The following is a 17,194-nucleotide window of genomic DNA, read 5'->3' as shown; positions in this document are numbered from 1 at the left end:
TAAATAGTTTTTCAGTTAATTTGGATTAATGCAGCTGAGAGGATTATAATTCTTGACTTGATTACCACATGACACGCGGTCTTTGCAGGTTTATAAAGAGTGCCACTTTAGATTGGGTAAGGGAGTTTAGCAGTGGCTCTGCGATGACACCTGAATGAAGTCATTCCAACACGAGGTGTGGTGAGGTGTGTGGTGAGGAGTGTGAGTGTGGTGATGAGTGTGAGTGTGGTGATGAGTGTGAGTGTGGTGGTGGGTGTGAGTGTGGTGGTGAGTGAGTGTGGTGGTGGGTGTGAGTGTGGTGGTGGGTGTGAGTGTGGTGGTGAGTGTGAGTGTGGTGGTGAGTGTGAGTGTGGTGGTGAGTGTGAGTGTGGTGGTGGGTGTGAGTGTGGTGGTGACTGTGAGTGTGGTGATGAGTGTGAGTGTGGTGGTGGGTGTGAGTGTGGTGGTGGGTGTGAGTGTGGTGGTGGGTGTGAGTGTGGTGGTGAGTGTGGTGGTGAGTGTGTGAGTGTGGTGGTGAGTGTGTGAGTGTGGTGATGAGTGTGTGAGTGTGGTGGTGAGTGTGAGTGTGGTGGTGAGTGTGTGAGTGTGGTGGTGAGTGTGTGAGTGTGGTGGTGAGTGTGTGAGTGTGGTGGTGAGTGTGTGAGTGTGGTGGTGAGTGTGTGAGTGTGGTGGTGAGTGTGTGAGTGTGGTGGTGGGTGTGAGTGTGGTGGTGAGTCTGGTGAGTGTGGTGGTGAGTGTGTGAGTGTGGTGGTGGGTGTGAGTGTGGTGGTGGGTGTGAGTGTGGTGGTGAGTGTGTGAGTGTGGTGGTGGGTGTGAGTGTGGTGGTGGGTGTGAGTGTGGTGGTGAGTGTGTGAGTGTGGTGGTGAGTGTGAGTGTGGTGGTGAGTGTGTGAGTGTGGTGGTGAGTGTGTGAGTATGGTGATGAGAGTGTGAGTGTGGTGATGAGTGTGTGAGTGTGGTGATGAGTGTGTGAGTGTGGTGGTGAGTGTGTGAGTGTGGTGGTGGGTGTGAGTGTGGTGGTGGGTGTGAGTGTGGTGGTGGGTGTGAGTGTGGTGGTGGGTGTGAGTGTGGTGGTGAGTGTGTGAGTGTGGTGGTGAGTGTGAGTGTGGTGGTGAGTGTGTGAGTGTGGTGGTGAGTGTGTGAGTATGGTGATGAGAGTGTGAGTGTGGTGATGAGTGTGTGAGTGTGGTGATGAGTGTGTGAGTGTGGTGGTGAGTCTGTGAGTGTGGTGGTGAGTGTGTGAGTGTGGTGGTGAGTGTGTGAGTGTGGTGGTGAGTGTGTGAGTGTGGTGGTGAGTGTGTGAGTGTGGTGGTGAGTGTGGTGGAAAGTGTGTGAGTGTGGTGATGAGAGTGTGAGTGTGGTGATGAGTGTGTGAGTGTGGTGATGAGTGTGTGAGTGTGGTGATGTGTGTGAGTGTGGTGGTGAGTGTGAGTGTGGTGGTGAGTCTGGTGAGGTCTCCGTGTTGCTGAGTGTGTGGTGAGTCGGGCTGAACGATTAATCGATTTCAAATCGAATTGCAATTTGAAACAATGCGATTAGCCAATCGCAAAGGCTTTGATTTTTTGGCAATATGAAAAGTCCTATTACTTTCTTATCGGAATTGTTTTATTTTTTATTATTATAACTTTATTTATTTAACTTGAGAATTGTTCTATGTTTGATTGTTCTATTTCAATTAACATTTTTTTATAAATACATGTTGGAAGCAATTCGTATCTGTAAAGTTCTCATCCTTGCATTATAATATATAGAGCAGTTCATATTTTGATGGTATCATGTGGTAATGCTCCATCACATGTTTTAAATCTATTACACAGTGAATATTGAACTGAAGCTTGACTTTAAAAAATGTAATCACAAATCAAATGGCAATCGCAATATCTGTCAGAAAAATCGCAATTAGATATTTTCCCCAAATCGTTCAGCCCTAGTGGTGAGGTGTGTGTGGTTGAGTGTGTGTGGTTGAGTGTGTGTGGTTGAGTGTGTGTGGTTGAAAGATCTGGGCAAAGTCCCATCGGTGAGCTCCTCCGGCAGGCAAGGCTGCATTGGCTGGGTCATGTAGCCCGCATACCCAGCCACCGCATGCCTAAACAGCTTTTGTTCGGCCGATCGACGGGGCTAAACGGGCTCGGCACGGGCTAGAGAAGAGATGGAGTGATGTGGTACAGGAGGACGTGGAGCTGAGTGGACTTGCCGATGACTGGTACCAGCGGTGTCAAGATTAGCCTCTGTGGAGGAGGCTCGTGAAGGACGCTACTGGGCAGTTGGAGGCAGTCGCCCTCCAACAACAACGGAGGGCGGAGGAGCGATGCTCACAAAAACGAGCGGAGTGTCGGGTGGCTAAAGCACAGCAAGTTGGCACAGTAGGGGGCACAGGTGGTGCATCAGCCAGTCATCTCGGTCATCTCAGTCAGTAGACCCGTGGCACCTGGGTCTGCCCCGTGACCTCCTGCCGGCGGGCATTCGACACTTCACGTGGTAGCCTCAAGGTGCACTTGGCCTGGCACAAGCGTCGTGGTGCGTCACCGCCACTTAGTGGCGAATGGCAGTTGTTGTTGTTGTGGTTGAGTGTGTGTGGTTGAGTGTGAGTTGAGGTGCCCACGTTGCTAAGTGTATGGTCATGTGTGTGCTACTGTGTTTGGTGAGATGTCTGGTGAGGTCCGTGCTGAGGTCTCCGTGTTGCCGAGTGCGCGGTGAGCTGCGGTGAGTGAGGCGAGGGGTGCTGTGCCGTGATCTCGACTCTCACCCGGGCGGCAGGCAGAGAGCCGTAGCCTTGCTGGCGGAGGTGTGGATTCTCAGGGCGGCCGAACCATACTTCCCCGGCTGAGTCCACGAGTGGTGACTGGCCACCAGCGAACCGGGCCCCGCGCTCCCACCGGCCTCCGCGTCATCTGCACGCCGCCAAAAAGCACGCGGCACGCAGAGGTGAAGCCGCAGTGGGGGGCAAAGGGGGGCTCTGTTCAAAGTTCAAAGTTAATTTATTAGGTATAGCCCTGTGAGCCATTCGGCTCTTGAATCGGGTGCAACCGCAACAAAAAAAAAAAACATGAACAAGAAAACATCTTAAAGTGAATATTGACTGAGTGCAAACAGAAAATCCAAGAAAAAACTGCAAAATATTGCAGAAAAATCACCGTACACCAACCCTGTGCAAATATCCCAGTGGGATGCAAGTCAAACAACAACAACCACAAGACAACTTAGATTAAGGTCATCAGTCTAACTCTGTACTACAACAAACAAACATGGCCAAACCAAAAAACTTTTCGAAAAACACCAAAATAAAGCCATAAAAGCAATGAAACAATGCTCATAGGAACTGTGACCGAATTTTCACAATAAACGACGTAAACTACATGTACCACCAAACTCTGCAACCATAGCATGTTGCCCCCCCCCCCCATGGTGAAATGCTAACTCCCTCGCCTGGTATACAGGAGGTCGTGCGTTTGATCCCGACCCTGACGCTTGCTGCTGTATATTTGGAGTTTGCGGTGTCTTTCTCTCTCCCCGTTGTCACGATCATTTTTCCCCGGGTCCTCCGGTTTTTCTCTCCACATTTAAAATCAACGTGCATTCAGGGTATTTGGCTGTTATACATTTACGTGTAACGAGCCACTTCCTTGAGCTATAATTTGTGGCCGGGTCGCTACATAGCTCAACGGACCCGACTTGCTGAAATAAAAATGGCATAGGATAGAAACACTATCCTATGCCATTGAGCTAGAGACTAAAAATACATGTGGACTGGGTTAGGGCGAATGGTCATCATAATACTACTCATCATTGCGTCATTCATGCTAATAGCATCCCATAACGCCGTACATTAATTATATATGACAATCAAATCCCATACACAGCCACTACAAAACCAAATGAAAACCCTACAATCAAGAAAAAGCTAAAATGTATCATACAATGGTAACAGGACAACGTCGTCATCATCATCATCATCACTCCCGGCCCACAGCCCTTGCCCCCCGTGCCTGACCTCCTCACAACCCCCCCCCCGCAACCAAAACGTGTTTTCCCAGCGAGCGCGTACCAAGCTGATAAATCCGACGCTGCTTAAGACGTCTAAGGCGGCGCTGATCGATACGAACGGGGCCCCCGGGTTACGGCGAGAGCTGTTTACCGGGGGGCCTAAATCGGCGTCGTAAATGCTGCCGTCACCCCCCACACCCCCCGCCGTGGACGGCTTCCCTTACCCCCCCCTCTACCCACCCCAGCCAGGGCACAATCAGCTCCAGGGTTTTCATCCTGGGCAGGCTCGCCTGCGAACACGGTGGGGTCATCCATATTTATGACGGCGCTGTTCTTCCCGCAAAGACTCCATAACCCCAACACCACCACCACCGATGCTTCCCCCCCCCCCCCCGGCTTGGCAGACTCGTTGCGGCGAGCAGCAGCTGTGAAGGCCGGGGACATCGCGCACCACTCGCACGCACTGGGAAGTAGTGGATAAAGGTGTCAGTTTGTGTACCCGTTTAAAGGGTAAAAACCTACTACTATATTTTGACACTGGTAAAGGAGGTCTCATAGTGTAAATGCTTACCCCGAGCTATCAATACTCTGATAGTGCACTGTTTTTGAGTTGTACGCCTTTTGGCGTCATCTGGTCCAACACCAATGGAGACTCGGCTCTAAGAAAAGCTGTCTCGGGTGTGGACCAATCAACTTCAAGGACAGTGCATATCAATACCATTATCAGAGTTGTTTCTTTTTGTTTGCATTTTGACTGCTTGTGTTGCGGTTATTGCAATCATGATGCCTTGTATAAAGGTGTCAGTTTTGTACCAGTTGAAAGGGTAAAACCTACTACTAAGAAGTGGACCGTCTGTGGCGGTAGTCGATGTTCAAGAGGCAGACACAACGCGCAGAGACATCAGACAAGGATGCCCCGTGTAGCCTCAACAGACTGTCGGGGCAAGTGCTGTTAGCAAGCACCTACGAAGGCCGGCACAGCACACGAGGGGGTGGGTGGCCAGCATCACGCCCGGCCGCCTTTGTCTCGCCAGCGACGATGTTTACACACCGGACCAGGTACTCATTTGAGGCTGAGTCGACCTAGGGGAGGCCCAGGGCCGGTTCAGACTCGGTACTGGTGATGTCAGTGAGTGGGAATCAACCTCAGGTCGCCGGGTTCATAGCAGAGCACGCTCATCGCTACACTACCGCTCCCCACAGACACACACACACACGCGCCGCCCACACATCATACATAATCTCCCAACCACACCAAGACAAAGATCCCCCGTATAGCCTTAACAGACTGTCGGGGCAAGTGCTTTTAGCGAGCACACGAGGGGGTGGGTAGTCAACACCACGCCCGGCCGCCTTTGTTTTCCTAGTGACGATGTCTACACACCGCACCAGGTACTCATTTGACGCTGAATCGACATCGGGGAGGCCCAGGACCGGTTCAGATAATCGTCACCGGTGTTGGCCGTGAGCGGGAATCGAACACGGGTCGCCGGGTTCATAGCGCAGCGCGCCAACCGCTACACCACCGCTCCCCACACACAACCGCACGCACGCACACACACACCGCCCACCACCCACACACGCACACACACACCGCGCACAACACACACAACACCGCGCCAGCAAGCACCACCCACGCCACGCAACAGATCTTCATCGCAACAGATCTGCACCACCGCCCGCACAACCCCACCCCACCCCCCTTCACTCCCCACGGCACCAGCACATCTCTGCCGAGCCCACCGTGGCACCAGGCAGCGAGACGCGGCGCTTGCGAGCTCCGTTGTGTAATTCTCCGCATGCGCACGGTGGCTGCCGGGCGCCTCGCCTGGAATTGATTTTAATTGCCCTGGGCTGTCGGGGAAGAGAATCCGCTAGAAAATTTCGACTCTCAATTCTCACTCCCCCCTCTCTTCTCTATTTCTCTCTCACCTACCGCCGCTCCCTTAATCCGAGATCCCCTCTCTGTCCTTCCCGCCCACTCGCCCACCTTCCATTCATTCCTCCTTCTCTACATCGCTCCCACCTTTTCAAAAAACACACGGGCATCATCTACACACACACACACTGGTTCATTAACCACACAGCTCCACCACACACCGCCCACACGCACATCTCCACCACACGCACACACGTGTCCACCACACGCACACACGTGTCCACCACACGCACACACGTGTCCACCACACACCACCCAGACTCATATCCACCACCCACAAACAGCTCCATCACACACACACACAATGTCTCCACCACAACACCCATACACAGACCACCTACACACATCTCCTTCACACACACACACACACAGATCTCCACCACAACACCCACACACACACCACCCACACACATCTCCTTCACACACACAGATCTCCACCACACACCCCTCAACACACACACACACGCGCGCAGTACAAGCGAGCTGCAGTTTTTCTTTAACCAAATTTCAATCTTGACAGTCAAACCTCGATCGAGAAAGTGTGGGTTCCTATTTGGTGTTTATACCATGATATAGGGGAGCATGGCGGGAGAGGGGGGGGAGTCAGAGCTGGGATTATTCCGCCTCCACACAGAGAGGGCGGTTGTGTGGATCACAGAAACAGAGCATGTTGTGTGTGTGTGTGCGGTGTGTCTGTGGAGCAACAGCGTCGCGGTCAAGGTGCTGCACTACAAACCCGGCGACCCGAGTTCGATTACTGCTCACAGCCGACACCAATTATCTGAACCGGTCCTGGGCCTCCCCTAGAGGTGCGACGTGTAAACATTCGGGAGACAAAGGCGGCCGGGCGTGGTGACGGCCACACACCCCCTCGTGTGCCGTGCCGGCCTTCATAGGTAATCGCAAATAGCACTTTCCCCAAAAGTCTGTGCAGGTGTTTGCTCGTGTGTGTGTCCTCATGTTAATGCATTTAGATCGGGGTGATTATGTCGGTGAACAGGCAAGTGGTGGGTCAGCGAGAAAGCTATCGGGCAGCGGAGCAGGTTGGTGAGTGTGTTGGTGAGCGGGAGTCTGGTTGGGCGAGACGGTGAGCAAATGGGTTGGTGGATGGGTAAGCGAGTAAGTGTATGGATTGGGCGAGTGGGTGAGTGAGTGGGTGGCTGGTTGGGTAAGACAGTGAGCAAGCGAGGGAGCGAGTGGTTGGGTGAGCGAGCAGGTGAGTGCGTGGGCGAGAGAGAAAGTGTGAGCTAACGTGGGTGAGCGGGCAGGCGAGCAGGTGGGTGGTGGAGCGAGCGAGCGAGCGAGGCAGCAAGCGAGTGGAAAGGAAAAAAATCGCTCGCCTACTGGGAGCACACAGCTAAGAAATGTCATCTCATTGTTTTTTTTACTAATTTCACACGCGGCTCCCAGCTGACTTGGACACACCACCCCACACCGCCAGCCCAGAATTAAACTAAATCTGGACGTGGCCCAACGATTTATTTCATCTAAAATGTTCCGAAAACTTCCCCCGGCTCAAACTGGGGCATATTGCACCCATCCAATAAATAAAAAAAACTGTCGAAATATTAGACAATGTGATTTACGTGGAGGTGGGCCGAATGACTCAGGAGGTTAGGAACACTGAGCCGACCACGATGGTAGCCTGGGTTCGAATCCAGGTTTTAGCCACCCATGATTAAACTCGGTGACCGTTCGTTTATATGTGCCATGATGAACTTCTTTCGCACAGTACGTAGCCAACCGCGCTAATTGAGGTGTGGGGGAAGGACAACAAACTAAACACAAAAAGGAGTTCTAAAGTAATGGGGTTTTCAATCTAGATTATTTAACTGTACATAGCTCCAGTGACTTTCTAATATCGGAAAGAAGAGCTTTCCAGACGGACGCAAAAGCGCATCTGAAAGTGCTGTCGATACGGTGACCGTCTTTGTTCGATGTCCAGCCAATAGCCGCTGCTACTGCTGCAAGTATAACCGGAGTTCGCGTGATGATGGCTTATGCTCCTTCACAAAGATCAGCAGCGAGGTATCGTGGTTGATTTGTGGCAAGCTCTTTGTGTGTGTGTGTGCGTGTAATTAGTGCGACCTCATTACAATGTATTCGTTTGGCAACCGGCAGCGAATCCAGCTCGGCAACCACTGACATGGTCGGATCTTCCAGTACCCGTCACGACCACGTGCCAAATAATTTCGCTGTCGTTTGCTGGGTGGGTTTGGCCAGGCGGTGGCGGGCGAAGATTAACAAGGCATCAGGATTAATTGTGAACAACCAAACCAATGGCAGATATCCACTGTAATTTATACGAATGTGTAATGTGAGGATATATCCGGCTCACTGACGTATCACAACTCGTCATGATGATTGGCTCTGCCGGTCCTGGTCTATAGCCAATGGGGGGAAGCCTAGGGGCGTGGCCCTGATGTGATGGAAAGGTGACAGCTGTAAGTAGAGGATTGGTTCTGCTGGCTTTGGCCACAGCCAATGGGGAGATGAGTCAGGGGCGTGGTCCCGGGAGCCTACGAGGGAGCCTGTAATATTCCATGGAGGCTAACCAGGATTGGTGGAAACGTACCACGTGACCTGGGCATTAAATAGGGGTGGAGACGAACGACACGTGTTCAGAACGGGAACGAACGGAGGAAGTTGCCACGTGGCAGTGCGTCTCTATCTGTCCCTCTCACGCGGCCTGTCAGCAGCGTGAAGGAAAACTGTAATGCAAGTTTAATAAAAGACCGGATTCCAAAAGTCGCCTCAACGACCTTTATTACAAGTGCATTAACCCCCTCCCCATAACATGTATCCATCTATTTAAGACCGAAAAAGGAGGAGGATTTATCCACAACTCTGGCTGTCGCCTGATGATGCTGGTTGTTGTAATCGCCGGCGAAACGTCACGCTACTCGAACTGCAAATGTTGTCGTGGGTTTTCTCTCCAACACGCCCGTGTGCTGAGCCAGTAACTAATTTGCACATTTAGTTTACGTGGCAAACCTTTCTAATTGGTCGGCTGTGGCGGGTTTAACGACACATTTATATTTACGCGATCTAACCCCCCAAAAAACTCGAATATGGATAATACTGATTGCGAAAGCCGCATCCTACTACTACTACCACGTGTTAAACCACCTAGATGCCGTTTGCTTTCAATCAGAATCGTAGCTTAGAGAAGGGGGGCTTGGTGGCTCAAGACACCAGAGCGATGAGACGGGGAACCCTTAATAGCCTGGGTTTGAATCCAGGACTAAGCCATCCTGTGACTAAACCGAGTTCTCTAAGGTGACGAGTTAATGTCACCGGTGACTGCACACACACACACACACGCACACACAAAAGTTCTTGCGACATTAAACTTGGCTCTACACTTAATTGGGATAGATTGCATCTGAGAATGACCATATCTATCCGTGAGCCAGGGGCGATTGGGAAAGTGCTGCCCTCTTCAAGATGTCACTTGAAGGGATCCCAGAGGCAGGTGGAGCGAAACGTCAGACATCGTGCCGAAAAAAAAACCTGCGGTCCGACCCGAAAACGCGTCGCAGAGCTGCACAGCACGATGGCGAAATCCTACGCAGTCATGCCAAACCTGAACACTTGAAGCTCCGTGCAGATGGATTTGATCAATTAATCGCTGGACAGTCACCTGGCCACCTTGCATCCCAAGGCTATAGACTCGGGGTATTACTGCACAGTCGTCCATCCTAGCGCTGTCCAGGCTCCATACGGCTTAGCTTACAAGACACGATGAGATTTGTGTTGCATTCTGGGTGATTTGGTCTCAAGGAATAAACCGCATTGGTCACGGTTAGATTTGGTGACAAGCTTGAAGCCCTGTGGCTCGTATGTACGTTGAACTTCTTTCGCACTGTACGTAGCCAACCGTGATAATCGGAGGTGCGGCTGAGGGGTTTCACATCGGCAATCCCATGGACACTGACCCAGCACCGCATTAAAAACCTGGCTTCGAATCCAGCTTCCGGCCGCCCATAATTTTCCGTAACTCTCAACAAAGTGCGGTGAAATTTCGATTTAAAGCTTTCGTGACTGCAGGGATTCATCTTCTTGGTTCTTTCGGTAAAGTCACGTAGAATGGAAATAATGAAATAATAAAAATAAAACATAATAAAATAATTCTCACGACGTTTCGGCCACAACGCAAGCAGCCGTCCTCAGGTGAAGAATAGGTCAGTCATTCAGACTCTGTCTTCTCGACAGACCTGTTCTTCACCTGAGGACGGCTGCTTGCGTTGTGGCCGAAACGTCGTGAGAATTATTTTATAATGTTTTATTTTTATTATTTCATTATTTCCATTCTACGTGACTTTACCGAAAGAACCAAGAAGAAAAAGTGCGGCGAGTCGGACGGTCTCAGCCGCGAGGGTCCCCAACTACCCACCCGCCCCACGGCGTAGAGCCGCGATACGGCACGATCTCTGGGCGGTGAGTTTTTGTCGCTACCGTTCGACACAAAGAGACGAGACTCGCAGGGCGGCGACGGCGGCCAAGGAGGTCGCCGTGTGGCGCGCCGTGTGGCGCGCCGTGTCTCGCCGGCATCGCCGCCAGTATCGGCGGCGAAACCGCTACGCGCCGCAAGCTCTCGCTAGCGGGGGGACTCGTGGTTGAAAACAATAAAACCTCGTCGCTCCGCTGCCGGCAAAGAACACCGTAGAGGCGGTGAGAGAGGGTGAGTAGAGATGGTGAGGGGGGGTGGGTAGAGATGGTGAGGGGGGGGGGTGAGTGGAGGTGGTGAGTAGAGGCGGTGAGGGGGGGTGAGTAGAGATGGTGAGGGGGGTGAGTAGAGGTGGTGAGGGAGGGTGAGTAGAAATGGTGAGGGAGGGTGGGTAGAGGTGGTGAGGGGGGGGGGATGAGTGGAGGTGGTGAGGGAGGGTGAGTAGAGATGGTGAGGGGGGGTGAGGGAGGGTGAGTAGAGATGGTGAGGGGGGGTGGGTAAAGGTGGCGAGGGGGGTGAGAAGGGGTGAGTAGTGGTGGTGAGGGAGGGTGAGGGAGGGGTGGGTAAAGGTGGCGAGGGGGGTGAGAAGGGGTGAGTAGTGGTGGTGAGGGAGGGTGAGGGAGGGGTGGGTAGAGGTGGCAAGGGGGGGTGGGTAGAGGGGGTGAGGGAGGGTGAGGGGGGGGTGGGTAGAGGGGGTGAGGGATGGTGAGTAGAAGTGGTGAGGGGGGGTGGGTAGAGGGGTGAGTAGAGATGGTGAGGGGGGGGTGGGTAGAGGTGGTGAGGGATGGTGAGGGGGGGGTGGGTAGAGGGGGTGAGGGATGGTGAGTAGAAGTGGTGAGGGGGGGTGGGTAGAGGTGGCGAGGGGGGGTGGGTAGAGGGGGTGAGGGAGGGTGAGGGGGGGTGGGTAGAGGTGGTGAGGAGGGGTGAGTGGAGATGGCGAGGGAGGGTGAGGGGGGGTGGGTAGAGGTGGCGAGGGGGGGTGGGTAGAGGGGGTGAGGGAGGGTGAGGGGGGGGTGGGTAGAGGTGGTGAGGGGGGGTGGGTAGAGATGGCGAGGGATGGTGAGGGGGGGTGGGTAGAGGTGGTGAGGGATGGTGAGTGTAATTAAACTCTCTCTCCCCTCCGCCCCACTCGCCCCTATCTGCGCCGTTTGATCAATTGTTCAATTATTCACGTGGACGGGACAGCATTTTTAATTATTCCGTATTTTACATAAACGATTACTTGCAGCGAAGAAAAAATAACAACGCATCATCATTACCCCCCACGGGCACCGCCACCTCTTGTGTTGCCACGACACCACTTGGCCCCGGTGGCAACGGGTACCACCAATGTACGCGTGATGAAGCTGGCTGTAATTGCTGGAGAAACGTCGTACACTGCACATCTTGTGGATTTACTCTCCAACACACAACCGGTGTTTGCTGGACTAGTAACGAATTGGCCACGTTCTGTTCAAGTGACAAACCTTACTGATTGACTGTGTCGGGTGGTGGCGGGTTTAACGACACGTTTATATATTTACGCGATCTAACCCCCAAAAAAATTTACCCGTAAAAACAAAGTTTTTCACTATAAATCCTATATATGCGTGGCGGCTAGAGTCCTCTTGTCCTCTGGCTTGAGATGGCTGCCACCTATGGGTCAGATGATTGTCTGCCAGCATTAAGCAATTGCTAATTAAATATTTAAAATAAATTCCCTAAACAGTGTAAAATTTTGGAAAAAAATTTTCACGAAAATTAATTGTCACGCACAACCAGTCTGTGTGGAAAATGTCAGCTCGATTGGATCACGGGAAGTGGGTTAAAAAACGACCGAAAGATTTGCACGGTCGTAAGCAAGCAAGCAAACACGCAAGCAAGCAAGCGAACTTAATATAAAGGATTTAAAACAACTCTGCATTATGGATGTTGAACTTATTTAGCACCGTACGCAGCCAACCGTGCCCATTGGAGGTGCGGACCTTCTCCAGTCCACCCAGCAATCCGGAAAATACTCCGCGAGAGATTGAATCCCGAGCGACCGAGTCGGATTTCAACTGGCGACGAAGGAGCGGTCAATCGGTGCACGGCTCGGCCACGGTGAAGAAGGCAAGAGTGGAGGAGGTGGGTGGAGCAGGTGAGGGTGAGCAGAGGTGAGGGGTGAGGATGAGGGACAGTTGAGGAGGAGAGGGTGAGAACGACAAAGACGAAGATGATAATTGTTCTTTTACCATTCTATCTGGCAACAAAACTGACACCTTTTTTTACAAGGTGTCATGTTTACATAGACCACAATACCTGCAGTCATAATGCAAACAAAAAACATAACTCTGATAATGTATGCACTGTCCTTGAAGTTGATTGGTCCACACCCGAGACAGCTTTCGCCAAAAGGCGTCATCTGGTCCAACCCATGTGAGACTAGGCTCTAAGGAAAGCTGTCTCGGGTGTGGACCAATCAACTTCAAGGACAGTGCATACATTATCAGAGTTTTGTTTGCATTATGACTGCAGGTATTGTGGTCTATGTAAACATGACTCCATGTAAAAAAAGGTGTCAGTTTTGTTGCCAGATAGAAGGGTAAAAAAACAATTATCATATTTTTACTGGCAAATGAGGTTCCAAAGACGAAGATCCCCCATGCAGCACTGCCGAGGAGGTCCAGGTTTAAGTCGCCTGAAATAAAACCGCGCTCTCCAGCCTTACGTAACGCTCCCGCTGCTAGAAATAAAACAAAAATCCCATTGACCAACATTTCTCCCCGTCTCAAGGAGGTTGGCTGAGTGCTACCCCCGAGTGTGTGTGGGTAAGAGGTTCCTTGACGAGATCTCAGAAGCAGTTCTGTGATGTCTCCGCACAACTGGCGTGCAATTACATTTATTGAACGTTGGCAACAACGGAGCGACGGCATCAGCCCGCGAGCGTTGCATCGCGCACTGGGTGCATTGCGGGGACCGTGACTAGTTGGCAACGGCTCGTGGAGACCTTTGTCCATCCAGCAGTGGGTAGATCATGCGCCTCACCTTTCTGCGATTCATGCCATCCAAACACTCCCCAGCGGGGCAGCACGGAGAGGCAGACGATCAGCTGACTCGGGCCCACGCTGTCCACCAACAGGTAGAGTGGGGCTCTCTCCTCGACCCCAGCCTGGCACAGGAACGCACAGACAAATGTACACGCGCTCACACAGGCACGAGAGTACACGCACGTACGACAATCGGTCGTCCCGCGGGTCACCGGGTTTGGAGCGCGGCACGCTAACCGCCGCAACTACCGCTCACCACACAAGCAGAGATACAGACGCGTACGCAGAGACGACGTTGACCCTTGTGTAGACTCAACAGACCGTTGGGGCAAGTGCTGTTGGTGTTTGCACACAGCGTTGGTGTACGGTGCTTTTTCTGCAATATTTTGCTGTCTTTTCTTGGATTTTATGTTTGCACATAGTCCCATAGTCACTTTAAGATGTTTTCTTGTTCATGTTTTTGCTTTTTGTTTGTTGCGGCTGCACCCGATTCCAGAGCCGAATGGCTCACAGGGCTATACCTAATAAATGAACTTGAACTTGAACGCGACACACGAGGGGGGGTGGAACGGGGGGAGGTGGCTAATGACAATTTGGCAAATTGTTCGGGAGTGGGGTGGGTGGGTGATCACCCAGAGACCACCCGAAGTCTGGATATTCTGGAAGCCAAGCAGGCTTGAGCCTGCATAACGCGTGGATGATGAGCGTCCACCGGTATGTGAGTCTGCCGCGGGGCTACGTTGCACGATCCGCTGTTGTACTGCACTATTCTCCCGCGTCTATGCTCGCCAACTTCACCGACACGCACTGACCACTGCGCGCGCCGCGTGCGTCCACGGGACGCTGCCGCCGCCACCCGTTCGGCTTAACTCATCCCCAAAGTCACACCCAACGTATCACGGTCACGGCGGTGAAATTTATGCAGGCCGCGGTATAATTTAATCAGCACCGCCGCTACCTACGAGCAGCCTGTCTAGCAGTTATCGCGGCTCTGGCAGAATGAATTGCCCCATCCAATTGTGTTTTAACTCGCGGTACGGATAGACCAGCCGTGGTGTAATGTTGCCAAGCACGCGCGCGCACACACACGCACACACGCACGCGCACACACGCACGCGCACACACGCGCTCTCGAGTGCACGGGAGCGCACATTAACACTCTCGCGCATGACTTGTACGCACGCTCACACTCAATTGGCACTTGCAAGATTACGCTTGCAAACTCGACTCCGCGATCTAACGCATCTATGTAAAAATACTCGCACACACATCGATACAGCCGGCGTAACGATACACGTAGATTCCAACGGAGTGATTTTGCGGGGAAGTTTTCGAATTCGGCAAATTTGGACCCTGACGCCGTGAGTAAAGCAGATGATGCCGAGTATCATAATCACGGTTAATTCACATTAATTCGCAGTATTAATCAGGGCGGCCGCTGGGTTCGAACCGCGAACCTCTGCAACAAGCAGCGAACACAGCGCTTGCGCTGGCACACGTCACTACTCCACTGGCACGCACACTGGCACACACACCTATACACACACTGGTACACACACTGGCAAAGACAAAGATCCCCCGTATAGCCTTAACAGACTGTAGGGGCAAGTGCTGTTAGCGAGCACCTATGAAGGCCGGCACGGCACACGAGGGGGTGGGTGGCCAACACCACGCCCGGCCGCCTTTGTCTCCCCATTGGCGATGTTTACTACACATCGCACCAGGTACTCATTTGAGGCTGATTCAACCTAGGGGAGGCCCAAGACCGGTTCAGATAATCGCCACTTTCATTGCTCATGAGCGGCAATCGTACTCGGGTCGCCGGGTTCGTAGCGCAGCGCTCTCACAATGACGCTACCAGCGGTGCTGGAATCGCGAATGTGACAGTTCCACGCAGGTGCAGGGATCTAAAAGGCGGCACGCGCGCGGAAACATTACACGTCCTGCTCCGGGGGGGGGGGGGGGGCCTAACGAGACCGGGCCCCCCCATCAGTGCTGGGCCTCTAACGAGCATCTGCCTTAATGGGTCGGGCGCACCTGTGGGGCCTTGGCGACGGTGGCGGTGAGGCTGGCGGTGAGGCTGGCGGTTGAAGAGGTCGCCGCTTTCCCTCCGGCGGCGGCGGCGGCGGCGGCGGCGGTGGCGGCGGCGTTCTGAAATCCACGGGGACGGGAATCAAAACTGGCGGCGCACTTTTGGTGGAGAAGAGGAGGCTGAGCCGGCACCGCCGAGGGGCCTGGGTTCCAACTCGGGCTTCGTACGCGATAGTCCGCATGCACAGCATCACCCACCCCTCCCCCCTCCCCCCTTCCCCCCCCCCGGGCTTACAAATACGTAGTACAGTTGTTTCGTTAATTAAAAGCCGCGTCTGATTACAGCCACCGTTTAAGCCCGGGGGAGCATTGGGTCGCTTGACATGCGATGCGCGACTTGCATCGCACTGCAAATCGACACGTTCCCAAAGGGCATCCCCAGTGGCAGCTTATCCCTGTGTGGCACAAGGCGACTCCGCACTTGGCCTGCGAGCGGGCTTAAGTCTGCCGGTGGGGGGTGGGGGGGGCGCGATGAATGCCCGCTGTGTGTAATCCTAAACGAGCATTTATTGGGTCACGGGACGCTGGCACGCGAGGGCCAAACTCTGTTCCGCACGGCGTCTCTGACGCCCACAGGCTGACGGCGCCTAGCATTTTCACGGTGAATCAGAGGTCGCAACCGGGTACCCGATACCCGTACCCTACCCGATACCCGGCTACCCGTAGCCGGCCGGGTACGGGTACCCGTTTGCGACCCTGGTGCGGCCGGGTACGGGTAGGCCGTGAGTCACTGGTGAGTAACCGTTTGTCACTCATTTCCCAACGTCTTGTCTCTTCTCACAATTCAAGTTCCTAGAATCAACCCACCCGCGCCTGCAACATGGCTTCATCCCAGAGGTCGCATGCGGGTACCCGATACCCGTACCCTACCCGTACCCGGCCGGGTACGGGTAGGGTACGGGTACGGCCGGGTATGGGTACCCGTTTGCGACCCTGGTGCGGCCGGGTACGGGTAAGGAATCAAAACCCGTTTGCGACCTCTGCGGTGAATACACCCGGCGGTGTTGATCAGGACGGCCTGCCAGATGCGAACCCCATCTCCTGCAACAGGCCGCTTTGCAACCCGCCCCCCACCTCTTAACCCCCCCTGCCCACGCTTGCCATGGAATTCCCAGCGCATGACAAACGATTGCCCGGGTAGTCCGTGTTTGAAATGCAACCGATTGCAGCGCAAGGCTCGCCATACTCTGCCCTGACACGTGTTACATTTGATGCAATCGTGATTGCAACCCTTGTTTTTCGGATGAGCGGAATAATAAATGTCACGTTACTTTTAAAAGTATATATATATCTGTAAAGCTTTTTTCTTGTTTTACGCGATCGATCGGGGCACCCACGGCATTTCTGAGAATTAATCATTTCAGCCGCACTGATTCAGCGCAGGCAACAACTCTCGACCGGTTTCAAGCCACGGAGTCAGGCTGGCGCGAATCAACGCTGGTGAGCTGCCCTTTGTCGAAGGCGAGGAGGAGCCTCGGTGTTCGACATGGGTCCTAGACCAACGCTAAATTGTACGTAACGTAACGCTAAATAATCATTCGCGTCATCGCGGAAAGAATAAAAATAACGCAACGGACGGGCGGACAAAGACGTCCGCATCACACATCCGTCTGCACATAAAACAATAAAATAACAACAGTATTTCTTCACGCAATCCCCCCACCCCCCGCACCCAGCAGCCTTCTGGGAGTGAATAGTTTCAGCGGCATTGATTCGGCGTGAG

General features: G+C 53.2%; 1 protein-coding gene across 1 annotated transcript in view; it reads right to left on the bottom strand.

The window, feature by feature from the left end:
- The window catches only part of LOC133351332 (androglobin-like), a 60,806-nt gene that overhangs the window by 38,923 nt on the left and 4,689 nt on the right, over nt 1-17,194 (bottom strand). The window contains exons 2-4 of the mRNA XM_061566441.1: nt 15,418-15,531; nt 13,379-13,502; nt 2,746-2,890 (exon numbers count right to left, since the gene is read on the bottom strand). Coding sequence (XP_061422425.1) covers nt 2,746-2,890; nt 13,379-13,502; nt 15,418-15,531 — 383 coding nt within the window. The remainder of the gene's footprint in view (nt 1-2,745; nt 2,891-13,378; nt 13,503-15,417; nt 15,532-17,194) is intronic.

This window comes from Lethenteron reissneri, chromosome 5 (genome assembly GCF_015708825.2).
Source record: "Lethenteron reissneri isolate LAM-NWPU_2019-01 chromosome 5, ASM1570882v1, whole genome shotgun sequence".
Taxonomy (NCBI): Eukaryota; Metazoa; Chordata; class Hyperoartia; order Petromyzontiformes; family Petromyzontidae; genus Lethenteron; species Lethenteron reissneri.
Note: the sequence above shows the minus strand (reverse complement) of the source record. Positions and strands in the feature narration are given on the sequence as shown.